General features: G+C 38.2%; 1 protein-coding gene across 1 annotated transcript in view; it reads left to right on the top strand.

Annotated features, from left to right (window-relative positions):
- The window catches only part of lrp5 (low density lipoprotein receptor-related protein 5), an 81,893-nt gene that overhangs the window by 20,371 nt on the left and 41,793 nt on the right, over positions 1-19,729 (top strand). Inside the window, 5 exon segments of the mRNA XM_048159618.1 lie at positions 2,034-2,231; positions 7,005-7,201; positions 8,934-9,065; positions 11,124-11,520; positions 11,621-11,792. Of these exon segments, the coding sequence (XP_048015575.1) occupies positions 2,034-2,231; positions 7,005-7,201; positions 8,934-9,065; positions 11,124-11,520; positions 11,621-11,792 (1,096 nt within the window).

The following is a 19,729-nucleotide window of genomic DNA, read 5'->3' as shown; positions in this document are numbered from 1 at the left end:
GATAAATTAATTTAACAATAAATTATTAAAATATATTTTAAACAATAATCTCAGTGTTTCTTCCATGTTTTAATTTTAACAGTAAAGCTCTGTTGTGCAGCACATTGTTTGACAAAAAAAGTTTAATTTCATGAATTAAATGGTATGCATTCATTGATTGCCAGAAAAATTTAAATACACAACAGAACTTCTGAAAAAAAATAAAATTCATAAAAATATATTTTTTAATTAATAAATATTGTTGTTTTTAAGAATTCAATTAATTAGACATGCTTTTTGATTATTAAAATGGAATTAAACCATTAAAATGGAATCCAGAAAACAGAATTTGGTAAAAATAAAATTTGAGGGGAAAGAATAAAACGTTTATCATAGGGCCCTAAAAATTTTTTTTTTTTTGTTAAACTCTTATTAAATTGTTGGTAAATTGGATAAGATTCATTATTTCAATTAATTAGACATGCTTTTTGATTACTAAAATTGAATTTAACCATTAAAGTGGAGTCAAAAAATAAATAAAACGGAAAAAAACGGAATCCAGAAAAATTAAAATGGAAAAAACGGAATTTGGGAAAAAATAAAACGGATTTCATAGGGCCCTAAATATGTATATTTATCAGAATGTTGCTTTCTAGTGTACACTTTTCTAGCTGACTAATGAGTTTATGATCACTGAATATGTTTTTCTGAGGTAAATGTGATGTTATGTGACATTGTTTACAAGCTGTTTAATTGACGTCTTTCTGAGGTTGAAACACTGATTAAGTGATTACACAAGACATGATATGGATTTTGGTAAGTTGTACTGTATATTTTAACGTACCTTCAGATGTTCATGCATGTTTATTTCGCGCTGTAACTGGTATTAAAGCGGAGGAAAGGATGTTCACATGCACTCCGTGCTGCTGCTTCTCTTTAACTGAGGCGCTAAAGCGATCTGTCACGCCACATTAGACAGCGCCAAAACGGTATTTATTTTTTGAATCTCATAATAAGATGGACGTCATTTGAAATCTGAGACTTTGCTTCATATCAAAAGTAACAAAGCACAAAGATTATTGCGATTTATTGGATGGGAGGCGTTACATATTCTGCACATTCATCAACTGAAAACAGACCAGACTAATCGATTCTTGGGATTTACGAATCGATATCGGTTCGTGAAAATGAGAATCGATAAAAATCAAGAAATCGTTATATTTTTTTTTTTTTTACCCAGCCCTACATTGCACCAAGTTTGACATTGGTTTTCGGAACCTGTTATTGATGTATGATTTTGATTTGTGATTGTTTTAAAAAAATTGCTGTGCTTATTTGTATGGTTGTGCAAATTGGCTGAAAATATATTAACTATATATTAACACATCAATATGACTATAACATAATAATAATTAAATTATTATTACTACTAAATAAAAATATGAATCAAAATAAGAAATACTCGTATTGGAATAATAATTCATGTGAGGAGCAGCATGTGCAAACCAAGCTGCCCTTTTTTGGTTTGTATTTGATATTTGTCAGGTTACTATGGCTAGTTTACGATCCTTTTTGTTTTCCATGCACATTTGAATTGGCTGCTAGTATTTCCTGAAGACATGAAAAGGCTTTTTGCCAGCAAAGAAGATTAGAGTTGTTGAGCATGTGCTTGGGTTTGGTTGCTGTGTTGTGTTTCCCTCATATGAAGTGTTTCAAGCGAGACAGGCTCTGGCAAATATAACTCTGATATGGTTTGCTTTGAAAACAGCCTGCTCTCGAAGCGTTTGTTTAGTCTAACTCCAAATCCATGTTGCCTAACCTTGAGCAGCTTCCAGTCAATACGTAAACCGTTGCAAACTCAATGTCCCACCATACTTGAGCGTGTTTGTTCTTTGTTACCGTTTGCATGTTATACTCCTCGCAAACAGGGATGTGAAAACTAGATACTTTCATCGTCTTGTCGGTGGGTTGTCTGAATGACTGGTTGACTACTTTTGACTCTTTTCTCTCGGATAATGGAATCCAGCTGACTGTGGCCTCGTTTTTCTTTACAGGTACATGTATTGGACCGACTGGGGGGAGGAGCCGAGAATAGAAAGGGCGGGAATGGATGGCAGCAATCGACAAATCATTGTCCACAAGCAAATCTATTGGCCCAACGGACTGACCATCGACCTCGAGGAGCAGAAGCTCTACTGGGCCGACGCCAAGCTCAGCTTCATCCACAAGGCCAACTTGGATGGAACAGCTCGGTCAGTTTCCCCATTCTTTCTCTCATATTCTCAATTCAACTCGTTGTATTTCTTTCCCTTTACCATCCGGTTTGAAGCCGAGTAGTATGGAGTCTGTGGCCCAATCCAAACACTCCCTGCACGTAGGCCCTATACTCGAGTCATATACCGCTGTAACCCGATCCCTTCTGGCATTATGGGTATGATTCAGGCCCCCAAGCCAAAGGGTTACATTTCCTTTTGTGTATGTAGGATTTCGTAGCAACTTCAATAAAGAAAGGTATGTCGGACCCTCTGCTATGTTGAGATTTGCATTGCTAGTAGATCTGCCTTCTGAGTCGTAAGGCCTGACTAGACCTATATCTAGAGACCAGAGACAATAATAATAAAAAACAAAGATATGATATGATATCCAACTAGATCTTTCTTATTGAATCCAAAAGGTTTTAAAGGGTTAGTTCATCCAAAAAAGAAAATTCTGTCATTTATTACTTACCCTCATGCCGTTCCACACCCGTAAGACCTTCAAGATCCATTAATGTATTAAAAACATATTTAAATCGGTTCATGTGAGTACAGTGGTTCAATATTAATATTATAAAGCGAAGATTTGGAGCACAAATGAATCAGTGTATCGAATCTGCTGTTCGGAGCACCAAAGTCACGTGATTTCAGCCGTTGGTGGTTTGACACACGATCCGAATCATGATTCGATACACTGATTCATTTGTGCTCCGATGCTTCATGAAGCAGTGTTTTGAAATCGGCCATCACTAAATAAGTCGTTATTTTGTTTTTTTTTCATGCACCAAAAATATTATAAAGCGATGAGAATATTAATATTGAGCCACTGTACTCACATGAACCGATTTAAATATGTTTTTAGTACATTAATGGATCTTGAGAGAGGAAATGTCATTGCTCCCTATGCAGGCCTCACTGAGCCATCGGATTTCAACTAAAATATCTTAATTTGTGTTCCGAAGATTAACGAAGGTTTTGCGGGTGTGGAACGGCATGAGGGTGAGTAATTAATGACAGAATTTTCATTTTTGGGTGAACTAACCCTTTAAAGATTTTGAAGTGTCAAAAGGTCATTCGGTTTAACCGTCCAAAGGCCAATACAGCCACTTCATTTGTGATTAAAATACCTTAAAATGTAATAAATGTATATGTTTTTTATTCTGGCATGATTTTATAACATCATATATCAACATAGTGCAAAATGGTATTAAAATTATGTGTAGAAGTCATTGCTTTGTCATGAGAAAGAATGTCAGAAAAAATGAATTTCGTTGATGTCATTCAGAGTAACCAATATAAAGGGACCATTTTGGATCAAGTCATGCGGTCAATATCATGTGACAAGATGTGACATCATTCAGACACCTGCAAATGACCACATGGTCGTGAAACAAAGTAACTAACTCTCTGTAAACTAAAAAAAAATTCATGCTCTTCATGCACTTGTTCATACGCATGTCCCGAAACATCAGGTCATTCGGTACAACCGCTATAAAACATGGAAAATGTTGTAATATTTTAAAAACTTATCCTAAATAAAAAAATGTTTGATTGTCCTTTTGTTAGCTAGATAGCTAGATATCAGTTTGTTAGCATTGTTTGAAAATATCGTCATTCGGTATAACCAAAAGTGTCATTCGGTAAAACCGAAATTTTGGTTCAACCGAATGACTTTTTTTGATGACAAATTTTGTCCATCTTGTAAAAAATGACAAAAGCAGCATTAATTAATTATATAAAAACCACATAATCTCATTGTTAACACTTAATAAAAATTCAAAACTTATTTGTTAATGACAGACTGAAAAGATTTAAATTAATTAATTTATTTAAATGAATTAAAGTTATTTTTTAATTATTAAATTAAATAAATAAAAAAAAAGTTCCTTCTTTTCTTTAATTCATATTCCCAGTCTTCTATAATTTATGTAGATGTTTTTTTTTTTCCTTTTTATTGCAGGTTTTTCTATCCCTGCGGTGTTTGTTTACTTTCAAGTAATAATTTACTTTGCTTGGATATTCTTTGCCCATATTTGTTGTGTAACCTGAAAAACAACGGAGAGCATCTAGTGTAATTCTCTCAAAGGTCTTTTTGACTAAATCAGACTTGAGTAATTGCAGTTGTCTTACAGCTGTGGATCAGTGGTGCGCTCTATTCCATCTTCTTAATGACACTTGTGGCCTTAAACTATTAATTTAAGGTTCTGCTGTCCTCATACAGAATTGGCTGGAGAACAGACGCTTTGTAGGGATTCTGCTCAATGTCACATCTTAATGTAAAATGGTTAGCGCTTCTATTTAAACGTTTACCCACCTTTCTTTTTTTTTTTTCTTTTTTTTTTTAAAGCCCTTTGTTTAAAAGGTGTTTCAGTTTGCTGGCTTGCGACTACCAAGAGTGCGTCAAAAGCTGTGAAAAATCTGGATGTAATTACATTTTGAGAGCACTGACCACCCCTCTTTCTGCTGTTCGTCACACGCTATTAAAAATCGTGAGGGTGAACAACATGTCAAGTCTAACTCTTCCATGCACGCTCACGCACACCGACTCCCCCGACCTAACCAGGAAAATGTATCCACTCTCGACCCACTACAGCTCGGTGATTGATGAATGGCTTTTCTCTGAATACGGCGGCATTATGGTTCTGAACACTTGTTGCTTTGATCCGCACCCGTTTATTTATGTCGGGTGGTTCAGAAGGCCGTCTTTCGGCCGGACAAACGCGACAAGTGGCGCTCCGATGGACTCCGAGGGAACTTAACTTAATAAGGGCAGCTGTACAGTACGAGCACAGAGATGATTCCCTACTAACGACCGAAACAGATGTAGTCTTACAGGTCGATGACAGCCTGATTTGTTTAATTCCCCCCTCTTCTTGGAAAAGAAGTTCTATGGGCCCCCCAAAGGGAGGGTAGGGGGGGTTCGGTTTCGCATGAGCTCCAAATTTCCTGAAGGGTCTAAAAAAGACCTCAGTCCTCGGTTGATGTTATTGGCTTGTTGTTGTGGTCTTAAATTCACGTTCTATATGCCTTTTGGAAAGGGTTATACCTGTAGGCCTCTTATGTCTTTGAAATTAAGACATGTAGCACAACCAGAGTCCCTAACTTACATTTGCTGGAATTATTTCCCATATAAAGAATTCCGACTGGATTCATAAAGCATGCTGGCTTGGAATGTGTGTTCCCTGCTGAAAAGACCAGCTAAGATCACGATATTCAAAGCTGGTCCAGGCTAGTTTATACCAATTAGTGCTGGTCTAACTGGTGAATTTTGGTTGACCAGCATGGTTTTGAACACACCAAACCTGGAAGGGTTGCTGTTTGTTAGTTGAAGGGGTAGTTCACACGCACACAAAAAAGAAATCCTGTCATCATTTACTCAACTTCATGTTGACTTTATCTTCTGTGGAACTGAAGATATTATGTAGAATATTTTTGTCTATACAGTCAAAGTCAATGGGGTTTTCATTTTTTGGGTGAAATCATATATAGTGTTCAAAGGTTTTTTTATTTAATTAAAGGGGTCTTTGATTATGATTTCACTTTTTTAACTTTAGTTAGTGTGTATTGTTGCTGTTTGAGCATAAACAACATCTTCAGTTATGACGCTCAAAGTTCAATGCAAAGGGAGATATTTTCTTTTACAAAAATCACATTTTAAGGACTACAACAAACAGCTGGTAGGGACTACAATGAGCTTCTTCCTGGGTTAGTAACATCGCTAACCCTAAAATTTACATAAACCCCGCCCCCGGGAGCGTGCAACAAAGGGGGCGAGGCCATGTTGGGCTGCTTTAGAGAAGAGGAAGAGTTGTTTTAGTAGAGTGTTGTTACCATGCCATCATTTTACTCTGGACTGCTTCACAAACGATCAATTCAACGCTGGATTTGTACAAAAGATTAACATGACGGCACATGCTAGTAGATGAGTTGAATCAACTCCACAGGAACTACATAAATTTATCCACTAACCATTCAGAAATGTCATTGTAACTTCTTCCTGAGTCTCTCCATCAGTGTCCGACTCCGGTTTGAACAATGTAAGGCAGAACACGTTACTGACAATTATCATTTTGGCTGCGTGAGATTCTCCAGCTTTGTTGTTGTTGAGCAACCGAAGCGTGAGCTGTTAAAGCTCCGCCCTCTTCTGGAAAGGAGGCGGGAGCAGCAGCTCATTTGCATTTAAAGTGACACACAAAAACGGCTTGTTTTTGCTCACACCCAAATAGTAGCAAATTTGACAAGCTATAATAAATGATCGGTGTGTATTTTGAGCTGAAACTTCACAGACACTTTCTGGGGACACCAGAGACTTATATTACATCTTGTAAAAAGGGCATTATAGGTCCCCTTTAAATTATGTATTTTTAATGCTTTTAAAAGTCAAGAGCATTTATCTGATCACAAATACAGTAAAAAAAGTAATATTGTAAAAAATTATATATATATAATATATATATATATATATATATATATATATATATATATATATATATATATATATATATATATATATATATATATATATATAATTTAAAGTAACGGTTTTCTATTTTAATATATTTTAAAATGTAATATATGTTTTGCTATCACTTATGATCAATTTTATGCATCCTTGCTGAATAAAAGTATTCTTGCATAAAAAGAAATAAAAGGGACCCAAACCTTTTGAATGGTGATTTATCACTTTAAGAGCATCAAACGTCCAAAACGCAACATATGTTGGCCATTCGACGGGGCTGTCTATTTACATATATCTGTTGACGTTTACAGGGAGGCCGTCGTGGAGGGTTCTCTCACCCACCCATTCGCCCTTACTCTTTATGACGAGACGCTCTACTGGACCGACTGGCAGACCCGATCCATCCACGCCTGTGACAAACACACCGGAGAGAAGCGGAGAGAAATTCTCAATGGCATTTACTCGCCGATGGACATCCAGGTGCTGGGCCAAGAGCGACAGCCCAACAGTGAGTCTGCACATCAGAAAAACTCACAACACTAGTTGATAGATGGTCTTTTTTTTTTTTTTTTGGTCAAACCAGAAGAAAATACAAACTTTTATCCCAGTACCCATGAGTTATGTGCTAGCCCTACAATTCGGACTGTTCTGAAGCTCTATTGCTCATCAAATTTTCAAAAACCATGTTTGTGAAGGAACAGTGTTCAGTGTTGCGCTCAGGTCAGGTTCCCTAAAGAGATCCTTCACATTCCATGTTTAATTTTTTTTTGTCATTCTTTCAGCACTTACTATACAGTCTCTTTGTAAAAGTTTCAGCCTTTTGGCCCATGAGGCAATCTGGGTAGAATAGTTCTCAGGGAATGAAATTTTTCAAGTGTCCTGCATTCCACTCTGAACAAATAAACAGAGCTCCTCAGTGGAGACAGGGAACAGTCCCAGCACGACCCCACCCCCACCTTAGTCTGTGTGTGAGGATGTGGGTGTGGATTGCTCCGAAACATTTAACAGCCTGCAAAAACCCCACTAGGTAAGTGTTTGTTGTGTTGGAGGTAAGATAATAAAGAAAGCAACCATCATGCAAACAAAGAATGAAGATCTAGACTAGTGATTCCCAACAAGTGATGTTGAAGCAGGTTCCAAAGGGGCACTTGGAAAAAATGCATTGTTAAATCTACTGCTGAAAGATTAAATAAATTATTGTGATTAATATTCATTTAATCATGATTACTTTGTGTGGAATGGATGACACTCGTAGCAGAGTATGGCATTAATGTGTATAAATATATTTTAAATGTATGTTTGTATTACTAACGGCAGTTGCATAGTCAATCATTATACTCTGTCCTCAAAAATGTGCCAGTATCAATATTTTGTGAATTTCCTCACATGTGTCCCTGAACTGTGGACCAGTCATCAGTCAATGTGCTGGGCAGACACCACATCTGCAAGCAGCACGGAGAAGAGGGGGGATAACAAGTGTTGGGTCAGGGCCGCCTGTGTTTTCCTGATGGGAGCAGATGCATTTTCTGAGAGGCTATGGCGAGCAGAGTGTGACCTGGTGGAAATGGAAAAACCTGTTACAGGAAATAAAATGTTTTTGCTGCCACCTGCTATTGTTCAAGGGTTGCAGTTTTGTTTTGGAACTGAGCAATGCTGCTTTTTCCTCTCTTTTTTTAATCTGTTGAGTCACAGGTGAAAAGGAAGTTCATGGCCATTTGCTACCAGATACTGCATCATATGAGGAAAATCTTAAAATAGCATAATTTTTCAAACGAGTCCTCTTGTAGGAAAGGAAAATCACAAATTAGATCTCTTTATTATCTTAATTGTTTCTCCTAGACATAAATGTAATTAAACTGAGACTGTTCCTTAAGTCATCTGCTTCTCATATTTTCAGATTTGTCACGATAACAACCAGTTAATATCTAAATTAAGCAAAACATAAAGCAAGAACTCCATTAAGTCTCCTGAGCAACCTTCTAGCAGGGTTAATCTGTTAAAGCCATGGTTATTTATATACCAGACCTGTATTTACAATGCAATTCACTGTTCTAAAACATTAATCACACTATCTGATGAACTTTCTCAAATTAAGGTGAGAATGTGGTGAAACATTCACACACTCTTTAGATCGCTCTGTTTTCTGGTCATGTTTTAACTTGGAGATCATTGCTCTTTGCAGTAATGTCTAATAAACAAGAGTTTTATTGCTTTCCTCTTTCCCTGTCATTGCTCCACAGTTCAAACTCCATGCAGTGAAAGAAACGGAGGCTGTTCCCATCTGTGTCTCCTCTCCCCCATGCCGCCCTTCTACAGCTGTGCTTGTCCAACAGGGGTCAAACTCAAAGAGGATGGAAAGACTTGTCGACCAGGTAAAAAAAAACATAGATAGAGCTCCTTTTCTATGAAGAAAATGGAAGTGTTGTGTTGCATTTATAATTTTATTATGATGTCCCCGCTCTCAAGCGTAAAATTTGATTTTTATTAACTATGGCCATTCATGGGCTGGTTTTGGTATTGGATTGGCATACTGTGCATCTATAAAACACTTGCATGCCGTCCTGTGCAGAAGACCATGACAGACACTAATGTTTGACAGATGGCGGCCCCTTTGAGTTCACAATTCAAAATCACTCTCCTCTGATTCAGCAATCATGAATCATAACCTTGTTCCATAACATCTGACGCATTTCCCTCCGTTTTCTCATCCTCACAAGAGTTTTAGCCTAGAGGAAGAGCTAGTTTGGGACCTTGGTTGTCCCGTGTCAAGGTAACCAATGAGGGGTTGACAAGGTTAGTCCAAGGTTTGTGCGTTTAGGTCCAGTTCAGGAAATAAGTTAGTTTGAATTACTCAAAAGGGTTTGTATACATTCCCACATTTCCACACTCCTTAAGGAATGCTCCCTTTGCTCATTGTAAATTGTTGAAATTGTTGATTTTTAATTTACATTTTCCAGGTCTGTAAAAGTCGTGAAAGTAGATAAAATCATGGGAAATGGGATGTGTTCAAATCCTTCTTTTGAATAATTTTTTTTTCATGCCTTTTTTTACTGGCTGAATTGGTCTGAATGATTCATTAGCTTCAGAATTTGAACAATTTGAAATCTTGGAAACTTCATTAGTGAAATATAGTAATTATAATAAAGTAAACTGGGGACAACAGAAAGATCGAGGTATATTTGTATGTCCAAAAAGTGAAATGCATTTGACTCATTTAAAATGAATGCAATTGTTCTTTTGTTCTTGATGAGGATGTACATTAAGCGTTAAGGGCTACTCTAAAAATCAAGCTTCACCCCTGGCTTGCTTGAGGGTTTTTTCCCAGCCTCTCCAGAACAGACTCGTCCATTGTATCTGTGCACCCAGCCTGTTAACGATAGACTGCTCTTTTATTAGAAAAACATTACATTCGCTCCCTTCCCAAGTCGCTCTGCCTTTCTACTTGAGTTTATAACTCCTTCAAATTTGAGGTAGTGTATTCCCAGGCCAGGAAACAATAAGATATACATCTTTAAGTGCTCATTCCAGTGGCGCAAGTGAAACATGGAGCTGTCCAGAATTGCGTTAGTGGAGAACAGGGGAGGCCAAATGAAACATATTCCCACTGACCTCAGGATTAAGCAACCCTCCTGAAAAGTTGACAACTAATCAGAACTCAAACAATACCCCATTGTACTGGACTTTGATTAGCGGTAAGGCAAGGGCACAAGCGGGTCCAGTAGGACAAAGGATTAGCATGAGCAAACGTCCACACCTCGTACTTGTTTAGCTTGGGTGGCTAAATTGAAGGCATTTGTTTTGGTTTTGTCAGACGTCCACTCACTTTGATAACATTCAAGGCAGAACGAAGGACAAATTAAAACCAAAAGGAGCAAAAAAAAAAGCACAAGAAACACTAGCGGAGCTGTTTTTCCCTCTTCTTATTGGTGTCAGCGCTGATGGATGTCACTACTTATTGGGTGCCGTGGACCGCAGCTGGTGTTGTGGGTATTGGAGCGTGCATGGTTACAAAGAGAGATTAAATAAGGACAAGGTTGTACCTAATTGCTTCCACAGATTGGGTCTAGACGGATTCTACTGTTGGTATTTAAACCTGGCATGCGGTTTTTGTAATGGAGCAATGCGATCTTGCAGTGCACCGTCTGCAGGGACAACTCTGCAATTCATGCTACTAATTGCTTCTGTCAGACTCAGTTTTCTTTGACGAGTTGAGTCTATGCCCTAGGCATGGTAGTAGTCTTAATACACATCTTTGTGGACAATTTTGCATGATGTTTTACTAGTTCCTCTCATCCTAATTAAAGTAGACAGTGCGGGTCAAAGGCCACGGCATCTCTAGTACTTGAATCTTTTTCTGGTTGAACAAAAGAACAGAAGTCTTCGTTGTTCTCATGCTCAACCATATGAGCAAATCTCAATCTTATTCCCAGGGGCGGAACAGGTGCTTCTACTGGCTCGCCGTACGGACCTTCGGCGGATATCCCTGGACTTACCTGACTTCACGGACATAGTTTTACAAGTCAGTGACATTCGGCACGCAATCGCCATTGACTATGACCCGGTTGAAGGATACGTCTACTGGACGGACGATGAGGTGAGGGCCATCCGCCGTGCCCGGATCGATGGAAGCGACGCTCAGACTTTGGTCACCAACGAGATTAATCATCCAGATGGAATTGCGGTGGACTGGGTGGCACGCAACCTCTACTGGACGGACACTGGCACTGATCGCATTGAGGTGACCAGACTCAATGGCACTTCTCGACGCGTCCTCATATCTGAGAACCTGGATGAGCCGCGAGCCATCGTGTTGGATCCCATAAATGGGTACTGCAGTTATGTAATTAATTTTAAGGTCATTTCTGAGATCTCTAACGAGATTCCCTTTGAAATAACATGTGATTTATCTCTTGATTCTGTATTGCAGATACATGTATTGGACGGACTGGGGGGAGATGCCTAAGATCGAACGAGCAAACCTGGATGGCACTGACCGGGTCGTGCTGCTCAATACCTCTCTTGGTTGGCCCAATGGTTTGGCCATAGATTGTGTTGCAGGAAAGCTTTACTGGGGTGACGCCAAAACAGACAAAATTGAGGTAAGTCAGCTAAAGTTTTAATTTAAATGGGAATTGCTGTGCTGTGGTGTCATCTTGTTGGAACTCTTACTTATTAGATTTCCCTTCACTAAAAGCATATACAAGTAACAGTTAAATTTTATGATGTTCCATGCTCAACAAGGAGGTGAATTGAGACTCTAGCTTTGGTGCTGATTGAATAGTCTGAATATGTGAAGTATTGAGTGGGGACCTGAGGACTGGCAGAGAGTCCAAGGGCGAATTCCTTGTCGAAATTGAGCAGCTAGTTCTTCAAGTACTGAAGTGATCATCGTAATCAGGGCTCGACAATAAGGATTGCCCAGTGTGAACGACGCTTGGGACAGTAGACGGAATGGTCACTTGCCCGTTCGGGCCAGTGTTGTAGAGTGTGCGTTATATATCATCTATGATATCGTAATTGTTGATTTAACGATATTATGTTATCGAGTATGTCCCTCACTTTACAAAAAACAAACAAAAACACACCCATTGTGATTTATTAGTCTATTAAAATGCCTTTAGAATGCCCCAGAATTCAAGATAAGGGGCAAAAATGCCCCTGTATATATTTCATATTTCTATAATTTAATATAGTTAACCAATATTAAACAAAGAGCGCCATTTTTCTCCAAATATCAGCATGATTACAAATGTGATACAGATTTTATTCAGCATACAGTTTAATGAACAAGAACTTAATATCAAGTGACTTACATTTTTAGACACCAAATCGTCTGTTTCGCTGTATTTCGCCACAGAATTGTTTTGCGTCCCTGAGCAACACTTCCGGAATGAATCAGCCGTTTGAATGAATCGGTTGAATCTCAATGATTCGCTCATTAACAGTGATTCGCTGCCACCTACTGGCGGGTTTAATTTCACAGTTAAAGTGTTCATTTTTTTTTTATAATTTCAAATAACAGTATTTAACGTTTTATATTTTGAACATTAAAAACATTTTTATGCATCTGTAACTGCTCTCAACTGATTAACTTTAATAAAGTTTAATTTATTCTATAGTTATATAGTTATACATTAGATTACAATTTCTGTACCTGAAAATCTCCTGTTTAAACCTACATGAAAAAGTTGAAAATCACCATTTATTTCATTTAAATGTTTGTTCTGTTGTATTTATTTGTGTTATTACTCGTAATTTGATTATTTGTTACTATTTTATTACTTACTGTTTATTTGTAACAATATTTAAAATATAAGTTAATCTAGTAGCTTTTGGTATCATAACCCTATTTTTTGAGGTTAAATGTAACAAAGACAACGAAAGCAATAACTATGCTTATTTTATAGGCCCATTTATTCCATTTTTGCTGTGGGGCCAGTGAAAATTTTGGCGGGGCAAGTAAAAATTAGAACAACTGGCCCAACCGGCCATTAGAAAAAATCCTTAGCGTTGAGCCCTGGTAATGGCCTTGTCGAAGGGTCTTTCTCGAAAAGATCCAGTTGTTTGTTCAAAACTACCATTTGAATTGCACCCCCTTCCTGCAGTTTGGAAGAGAGAGTCTTGAGACATATGCGAGACTTGAGAGTGCATTAAGTGCACATTCTCCATTGACACTGTCAGTTTATCAAACTGTTTCAATGTGAAGTGGTTTTGGAATCTCAGACTAGTTGTGTAATATCTCAAAAAAAGAGTGACACCAGACATCCGGTCAGTTCCCGCACTTTTGTTTTTGTTCGAATACCCAACCATTGTGAAACCTCAAGTATATTTGAAAGGATTTCCTGTGTAAGGTTTCATATTTAGATGGATTTTTTTTCTGTTTTAGCATTCTAACTCATGCCTCAGACCAAGCGTCTTGATTTATTCTGTCATAATTTCTCTCCGTCTGTTTTTGTTTCCTCAGTGTCTGTTCTTTTGTGGCACAGGCTTCGTGGTCTGGGCGTTTTCATGGTTTTGGCATTGTGTAATTAGTCAGCTACCTGTAGGCACAGGTCCCTGGGTGTCATAATACAGAGGTTTTTTCATTCAGTCAATATGCCTGAAAGCCTGTCGTGTAAACACAAAAGAAGCTAAGGAAACATCCCCCTCTTATTTTCTCGCGCTCATTTGCTTTTCTTCTCACGCTGACTCTCAACAATCTTTCCAATCCTGGCTCTCTCAATATGTTTCTGTACTTTGACTAACATTCTCTTATTCTCTTATGGATTCCATTAAGATTTAATTTGTTAACATTAATTAATGCATTAGGGATCATAAATTAATTTATAAATAATCTGTTGTTCATTGTTAATTCATTTTTGTTCATAATATATTAATCATAATATATCTACTGCAATTTATTTACCATTTGAAATGTTTTTGTATGCGAAGTTACCTAGATTACTAAACCTAGATTATTAAATCCTGTAAAAGTATTGTTGTTTTAGTTGAGGATACCTAATGTATTAACTAAAATTAACAAATTGAACAAATAAAGTGCATTATGGATCAATCTGTAATATGTCTGCATAACACTACAGTCATTTACATGTTATCTAAGCCCATAAACCTGTTAACCTAGGTGTGTGGAAAGTTTATGTAAGAGCAGTCAAACTGTGCCTTTTAAAGGGTAGGTATTATTTATTGATGCACTTGATCCCAGCGAGCAGCCAGCTTTGGACATTTTGTGGATAGTCACAGCTAGCAAAATGCCTTCACAACTAACCTGTTTGTACCCCAGGGCTTTTTTCGGTCTGCCAGGTTCCCTGCTGTGGCGTTTAAAGAGAAGGGGCAGTGGGACAGGCAGGCCAAGGGTGAACAGCAGGGCAAGGGCGGCCTAAAAACCACCACGAGTCCCTGTTTGCGTGCATTCTGCTTTACTCTCTCTTTGAGATGCGGAGGTGTTTTCTGTGGCCGTCTTAGGGAGGAGCGAGGTGGTGTTTTCCTGAGTTAAAGCCGAGCTGAATGAGTTGAGGATTAGGGCACTCCTGCTGACAGATCGAGTTCGGTAAAAGGCCATATGCTCATTGAAGTCCACGTGCAACACCTCCTAGAATAATCCTCTCCAAATTATCCCAATGAGCACTGGTGCTCTCTTTAAAGCTGTATTTCCTATATAAAAAATTTATTTTTCCCTATCCAGTGATTTGTTTTTGCTCATATCAAAAAACGGTTTGTTGGAGCCGATAGCCTCGTGGGCAGCGCTCCGACATATATTGCGGTTGTGCTTTGGCCGACCCCGGTTTGAGTCGTGATGACATGGTTCTTTCCGGATCCCATCCCTGTCTCCCACTTTGCTTCCTGTCAAGTCTTCTATACTGTCCCATCTCAATAAAGGCAAAAATAAATCTTGAAAAAACAAAAAAAAATTTAGTGGAAGCTTGTATGCTTGACTGACAGTTTCATTGTATTCTCCACAGGAAAGAGAATTGTAGAAGGTGTTCTTTGTTAGATTTGCAGCCTAGGGTTTATAATCAGACATTGAGCTACAGAAAGCCCTTTTTTGACAATCAACATTTGGATGGATTTGAAATTCCGATGAATTGGACACTCACCATCACCCAGGAACATTGTATTTCTCAGAGGCTGCTCTTTCATACCTCAGGAGATTTAACCCTTAAATGCATACCTCGGGTCTTAAGTGACCCGGGACGTCATTCACTATCCTCCTCCTCGTTCATTTTTTAAAGTTAGACATCAACCTTCTTGGTATTCCTCAATCAATTTATTATAAAGAATATAACAAGAGAAAAATCATAAAATTATAAAAGAATGCCTGTTTTTGTATTCATTTTTTGTAAAAGATTGTATAGGGTCGCTAACGACCCGAGGTGTGTATGAGTGTACGTATATTTTTTCTGCACAACAATAATTGAATCTTAGATGACGGAATAAGTGCAATTCACCTTTATTCCACAAGGTGGCAATGTCTGATAAACAATGCTGAAGTGAGGACTCATTCAGACAGAAAACGAAATAATAAGAAAAACATGAAATGGCTCAGCGATTTACTGCAGAGCAAGTACTGAACGCAATCAAATATGACTGTAACTCTTACTGGATGGATCTGGTGAAGCTGTTAGCGATCGAAATATTGATTTTGAAGATGTTGAAAATTATATAGTTTTGAGAATACGTTTGAGATCGCAAATGGGCTCATATTCGTGACCTCAAACATAAAACTAGCCCATTATTTGCTGAATTTACTGGGAAATGAGCTCTGACGAGGACAGTGAGGATGGCATAAAACATCTGCTCAAACCGAGTCCTTTCAAGCTCCAAAAGGTAACAAAATATGATTTATTTTATTCTTCTGTAATTGTTACTCTAATATTAGAGGAGTTTTATATTATCGCGACAGGTAGAGATCCTTCCGTGTTAGATAGTGATCCGGGTCGATAAAGACCCGAATATGTAAGAATGATTGGCAAAACAGTCATGCATTTAAGGGTTAAAGAAGAGTTGAGTTATATTTCATTGAAGTTACAACCTTGTCTCAGATGTTTCTCCCTAAAATTCCTTAGGAGAAATAAAGAGGCAGAGCTTGAGCACAGTTTGAGACACTGTTGAGACCGTTTCTGATACTCTAGAAGAGACAGGGTCATTTTTCTGAGAAGAAAAATCTGTTCAGCAGAAGACTTCATTCATTTGCTCCTCATTTAATCTCATTACCGTGTAGGAGAAACAGTTGAGATATTAAAGAGACCTCATTTGTGATTTTTATGTTCCTTTGAAAGTGTTTTGAAGGGAGATTCGGGACGCACTCTTTCTCCTGCCTGGCTGAGGAGGGAAGCCCTGTGGTCATGTGTTCAGAGCTGACCCCCTGCCTACTCCAGAACAAAAGCTGCACAGAATAGAGGCGAAACCTCGCGGAGGTCCTCCTCAATCCACGCACACCACCCCACCCCTGCACCAGATGCACTTTTTGGGTGGCTGCGCCACATTCCCCAGGCTCCTAGCAGCTGACAAGTGTGTTCTGTTCCCCTTTCTCACAAGGGTTCTTCAGATTCACCTTAATGGAGGCGGAGGCCATTCTTTAGCTGGCCCACTTACCCTCTGAAAGGAAGAAAAGCCCTTGAAGTGCTAATCGCCGGAGTTGCAGGACGGCCCGGCCATCAGTAATTTCTCATTAAAGATTATCTTTTTTGCATACTGATGCTCGCTTACCTCATTTCAGCTGCCCTTTTTGTTTTGAAAGGGCCGATTCTGGACTGCCTCCGAACAGAGTCACATTTACATGTTACTGTTTGCCTTTTTTTTTTTTACCCGCTTGGTTCCTTTTGGTTGATGGTGGGTATGAGGGAGGGCGGTTCTTTTTTAGGAGCTGAAAACAACATTAAGTTTTAAATGAGGAGTTTTGAAAAGTGCCTTCTGGCATTTGGAATGTGGCTGCTCACTGCCTGAATGGTTATAAATAGAGAAATGGAGGCTTTCGGGCCCTCCTCCCTCCCTCTTGCCTTCTTGCTTTTTTTTCCCCCCTTTAACACGGCTGGTGATAGGCCATGTCTGAAAAGGCTTCTTTTTTTTTTTTTACCTTCCTCCTTGAAAAGTTGAATTGCATTTGGGGCTAAGGACATTTCCATTGTTAATTTTTCATGTTTGTGAAAGGACCATGTAGCAGTTTCTTCAGCCTGTTTTGTGACATTATTTTTAGGTTTGACAGACTAATGTTTCTATAAAAATGGCGTCAAGTTTTTATCTATAATATATGGCTGCCATAATTGGCCTTATAGGGATAATTCACCCAAAAATTAATATTCTGTCATCACTTACCCTCATGTCATTCTTTTTAGTCTCTTTTTTTTAAAGTTTCTTCCTGTTTTCTAACTTTTTTTTCTGAAATAATGGTGATAATATAAAAAAAAATATCATATATATATATATATATATATATATATATATATATATATATATATATATATATATATATATATATATATATATATATATAAGGCATTTTAAAGTCTTGGCTGGTCACTCTTTTCCATGCAATTGCAATTCAAGAGTTCAAGCATCAAAAAAGATGCACTTATGACACCATATGACACCAATTTCTTCCAAGTCTTCTTAAACCATTTGATAGCTGTGTGTGGGAAACCTATATTTACATTACTAAACTGAAACAATTAAATCAGTTATTTATTTTTATTATTGGTGTTTCATCTCCTTTAAACCATCACTGCTACAATCATGAACATTCAAACGGACATTTGAGCTATTGTGTGATCTTGAAAGAAGTAGCGATCTTCAAATTTATCTTTCGAGTCACATCTTTTCAATGAAACAAACTCTGAATGATTCATTCACAAATAAAACCAATTCGGTTCTCGACTTCACTCAGTGACCCAATCCCCCAGCTCAATGAAGATGGTCGGTAAATAATATTGACTTAAATATTTTTCTGCTATTGTATGACTTCAGAAGACTTGGTATGTAGCACGCAAGTCATATAAACCACTTTTATGATGGCTTTGCCTCTTTTCTGAAGCTTGAAAGCTTCAGTTTCCATTCATTGTAATTGCATAAAAAGTGCGACCTGCAAAGTATCTAGAATGTCTGAATGTGAGTAAATGATGACAAAACTGATGGCCCCTAAAAATGTTTTTATTTTTACATTTGACTACATAGAAGCACATCCAGGGACCTTTGCGTTCGCAGTAAACCACCTGAAATGTCCTCACCTTCATGATACAGAGCTCCAACTGGTGTTTCAGGTTCATGGCATATTCTCTTTAACGACCGAAGTATCGTTTTGAATCTGTGCCAAGAACATCCCCTTTCATCTCAGGTCCTGCACGTCTGAAAAGAGGGCTTGATTATTGGCACTTTGCACTGGAAGGTTTTTTCTTTAAACAGTATGGGAATTGTGTGGCTTTCATTTCTGTCGCTCCGTGTGTTTTCGCCTCTTTACTGTGCAGTCAAACTCACCCCCTTCTTCACCCCGCCCCTTTGAACCCTTTAGATGTCGCCGCAGACCCCCTCAATTCACCCCCTTGGTGTAGAGATGTTTAAGATAACTCATTTGACTGATGTGCCGTCCCCGGTTTAGTAAGTCCCTTGCTTTGTGGGGCAGTTATGTAGATTGTGCTTTCACAGAGTCTTTTGTGACCCTGATTGCAAAGTGCCTTAAAGACAAATATGTAGAACAGAGTGAAGCAGAATTTGCGCAAAACAGGAGGGCTTTTTTAGGGTCATCTCAAGCAGAGATGCGAGTATTGTACTGAGGGAAACAGTTTGTACACTGGTTTGAAGAGGGTATTATAGAGTAGTTTGCAGTGAGTTTGATTAGTTTATCTTGGGACCTGTTGTGTCCCTTTTCACAAGATGTAATAAGTCTCTGTTGTCCCCCAAATGTATCTGTGAAGTTTCAGCTCAAAATACACCACAGATCATTTATTATAGCTTGTCAAATTTGCCACTATTTGGGTGTGAGCAGAAACACGCTTTTTTGTGTGTGTGTCTCTTTAAATGCAAATGAGCTGCTGCTCCCGGCCCGCTTTCCAGAAGAGGGCGGAGCTTTAACAGCTTGCGCTTCGGTTGCTCAACAACAACAAAGCTGGACAATCTCATGCATCCAAAATGACGATTGTCAGTAACGGTGTTCAGCCTTACATTGTTCAAACCGGAGTCTGATGGACAGACTCAGGAAGAAGTCTAGAATGCATCTGGATATTTCTGAATGGTTAAATAAGATCCCCTTCCTACGTCACTATGGGAACGAAATCTGAGCGGCTTGTTTTTTCAAATGCTTGCAGAGAAAGGTTTATCAAAAACAAAGCTAGAAATGAAATGAAAAATGTCTTATATTCAGGTGTGCATAATTATTTGGCAGGTTTTCTTTTACAGGCAAAATGAGCCAAAAAAGAGATTTAACTCAGACTGAAAAGTCAAAAAAAAAAACTGTAAATGCCCATGAGAAGGATGCAATACTAATTCAATACTAGAAATTGCAAAGTAAAGGCATGACCAAAAGAATTAAGAATTAATGTGAAGAATT

The sequence above is a fragment of the Megalobrama amblycephala genome, linkage group LG15, assembly GCF_018812025.1.
Source record: "Megalobrama amblycephala isolate DHTTF-2021 linkage group LG15, ASM1881202v1, whole genome shotgun sequence".
NCBI classification, from domain to species: Eukaryota; Metazoa; Chordata; class Actinopteri; order Cypriniformes; family Xenocyprididae; genus Megalobrama; species Megalobrama amblycephala.
This window is presented reverse-complemented; position numbering and strand designations above follow the sequence as displayed.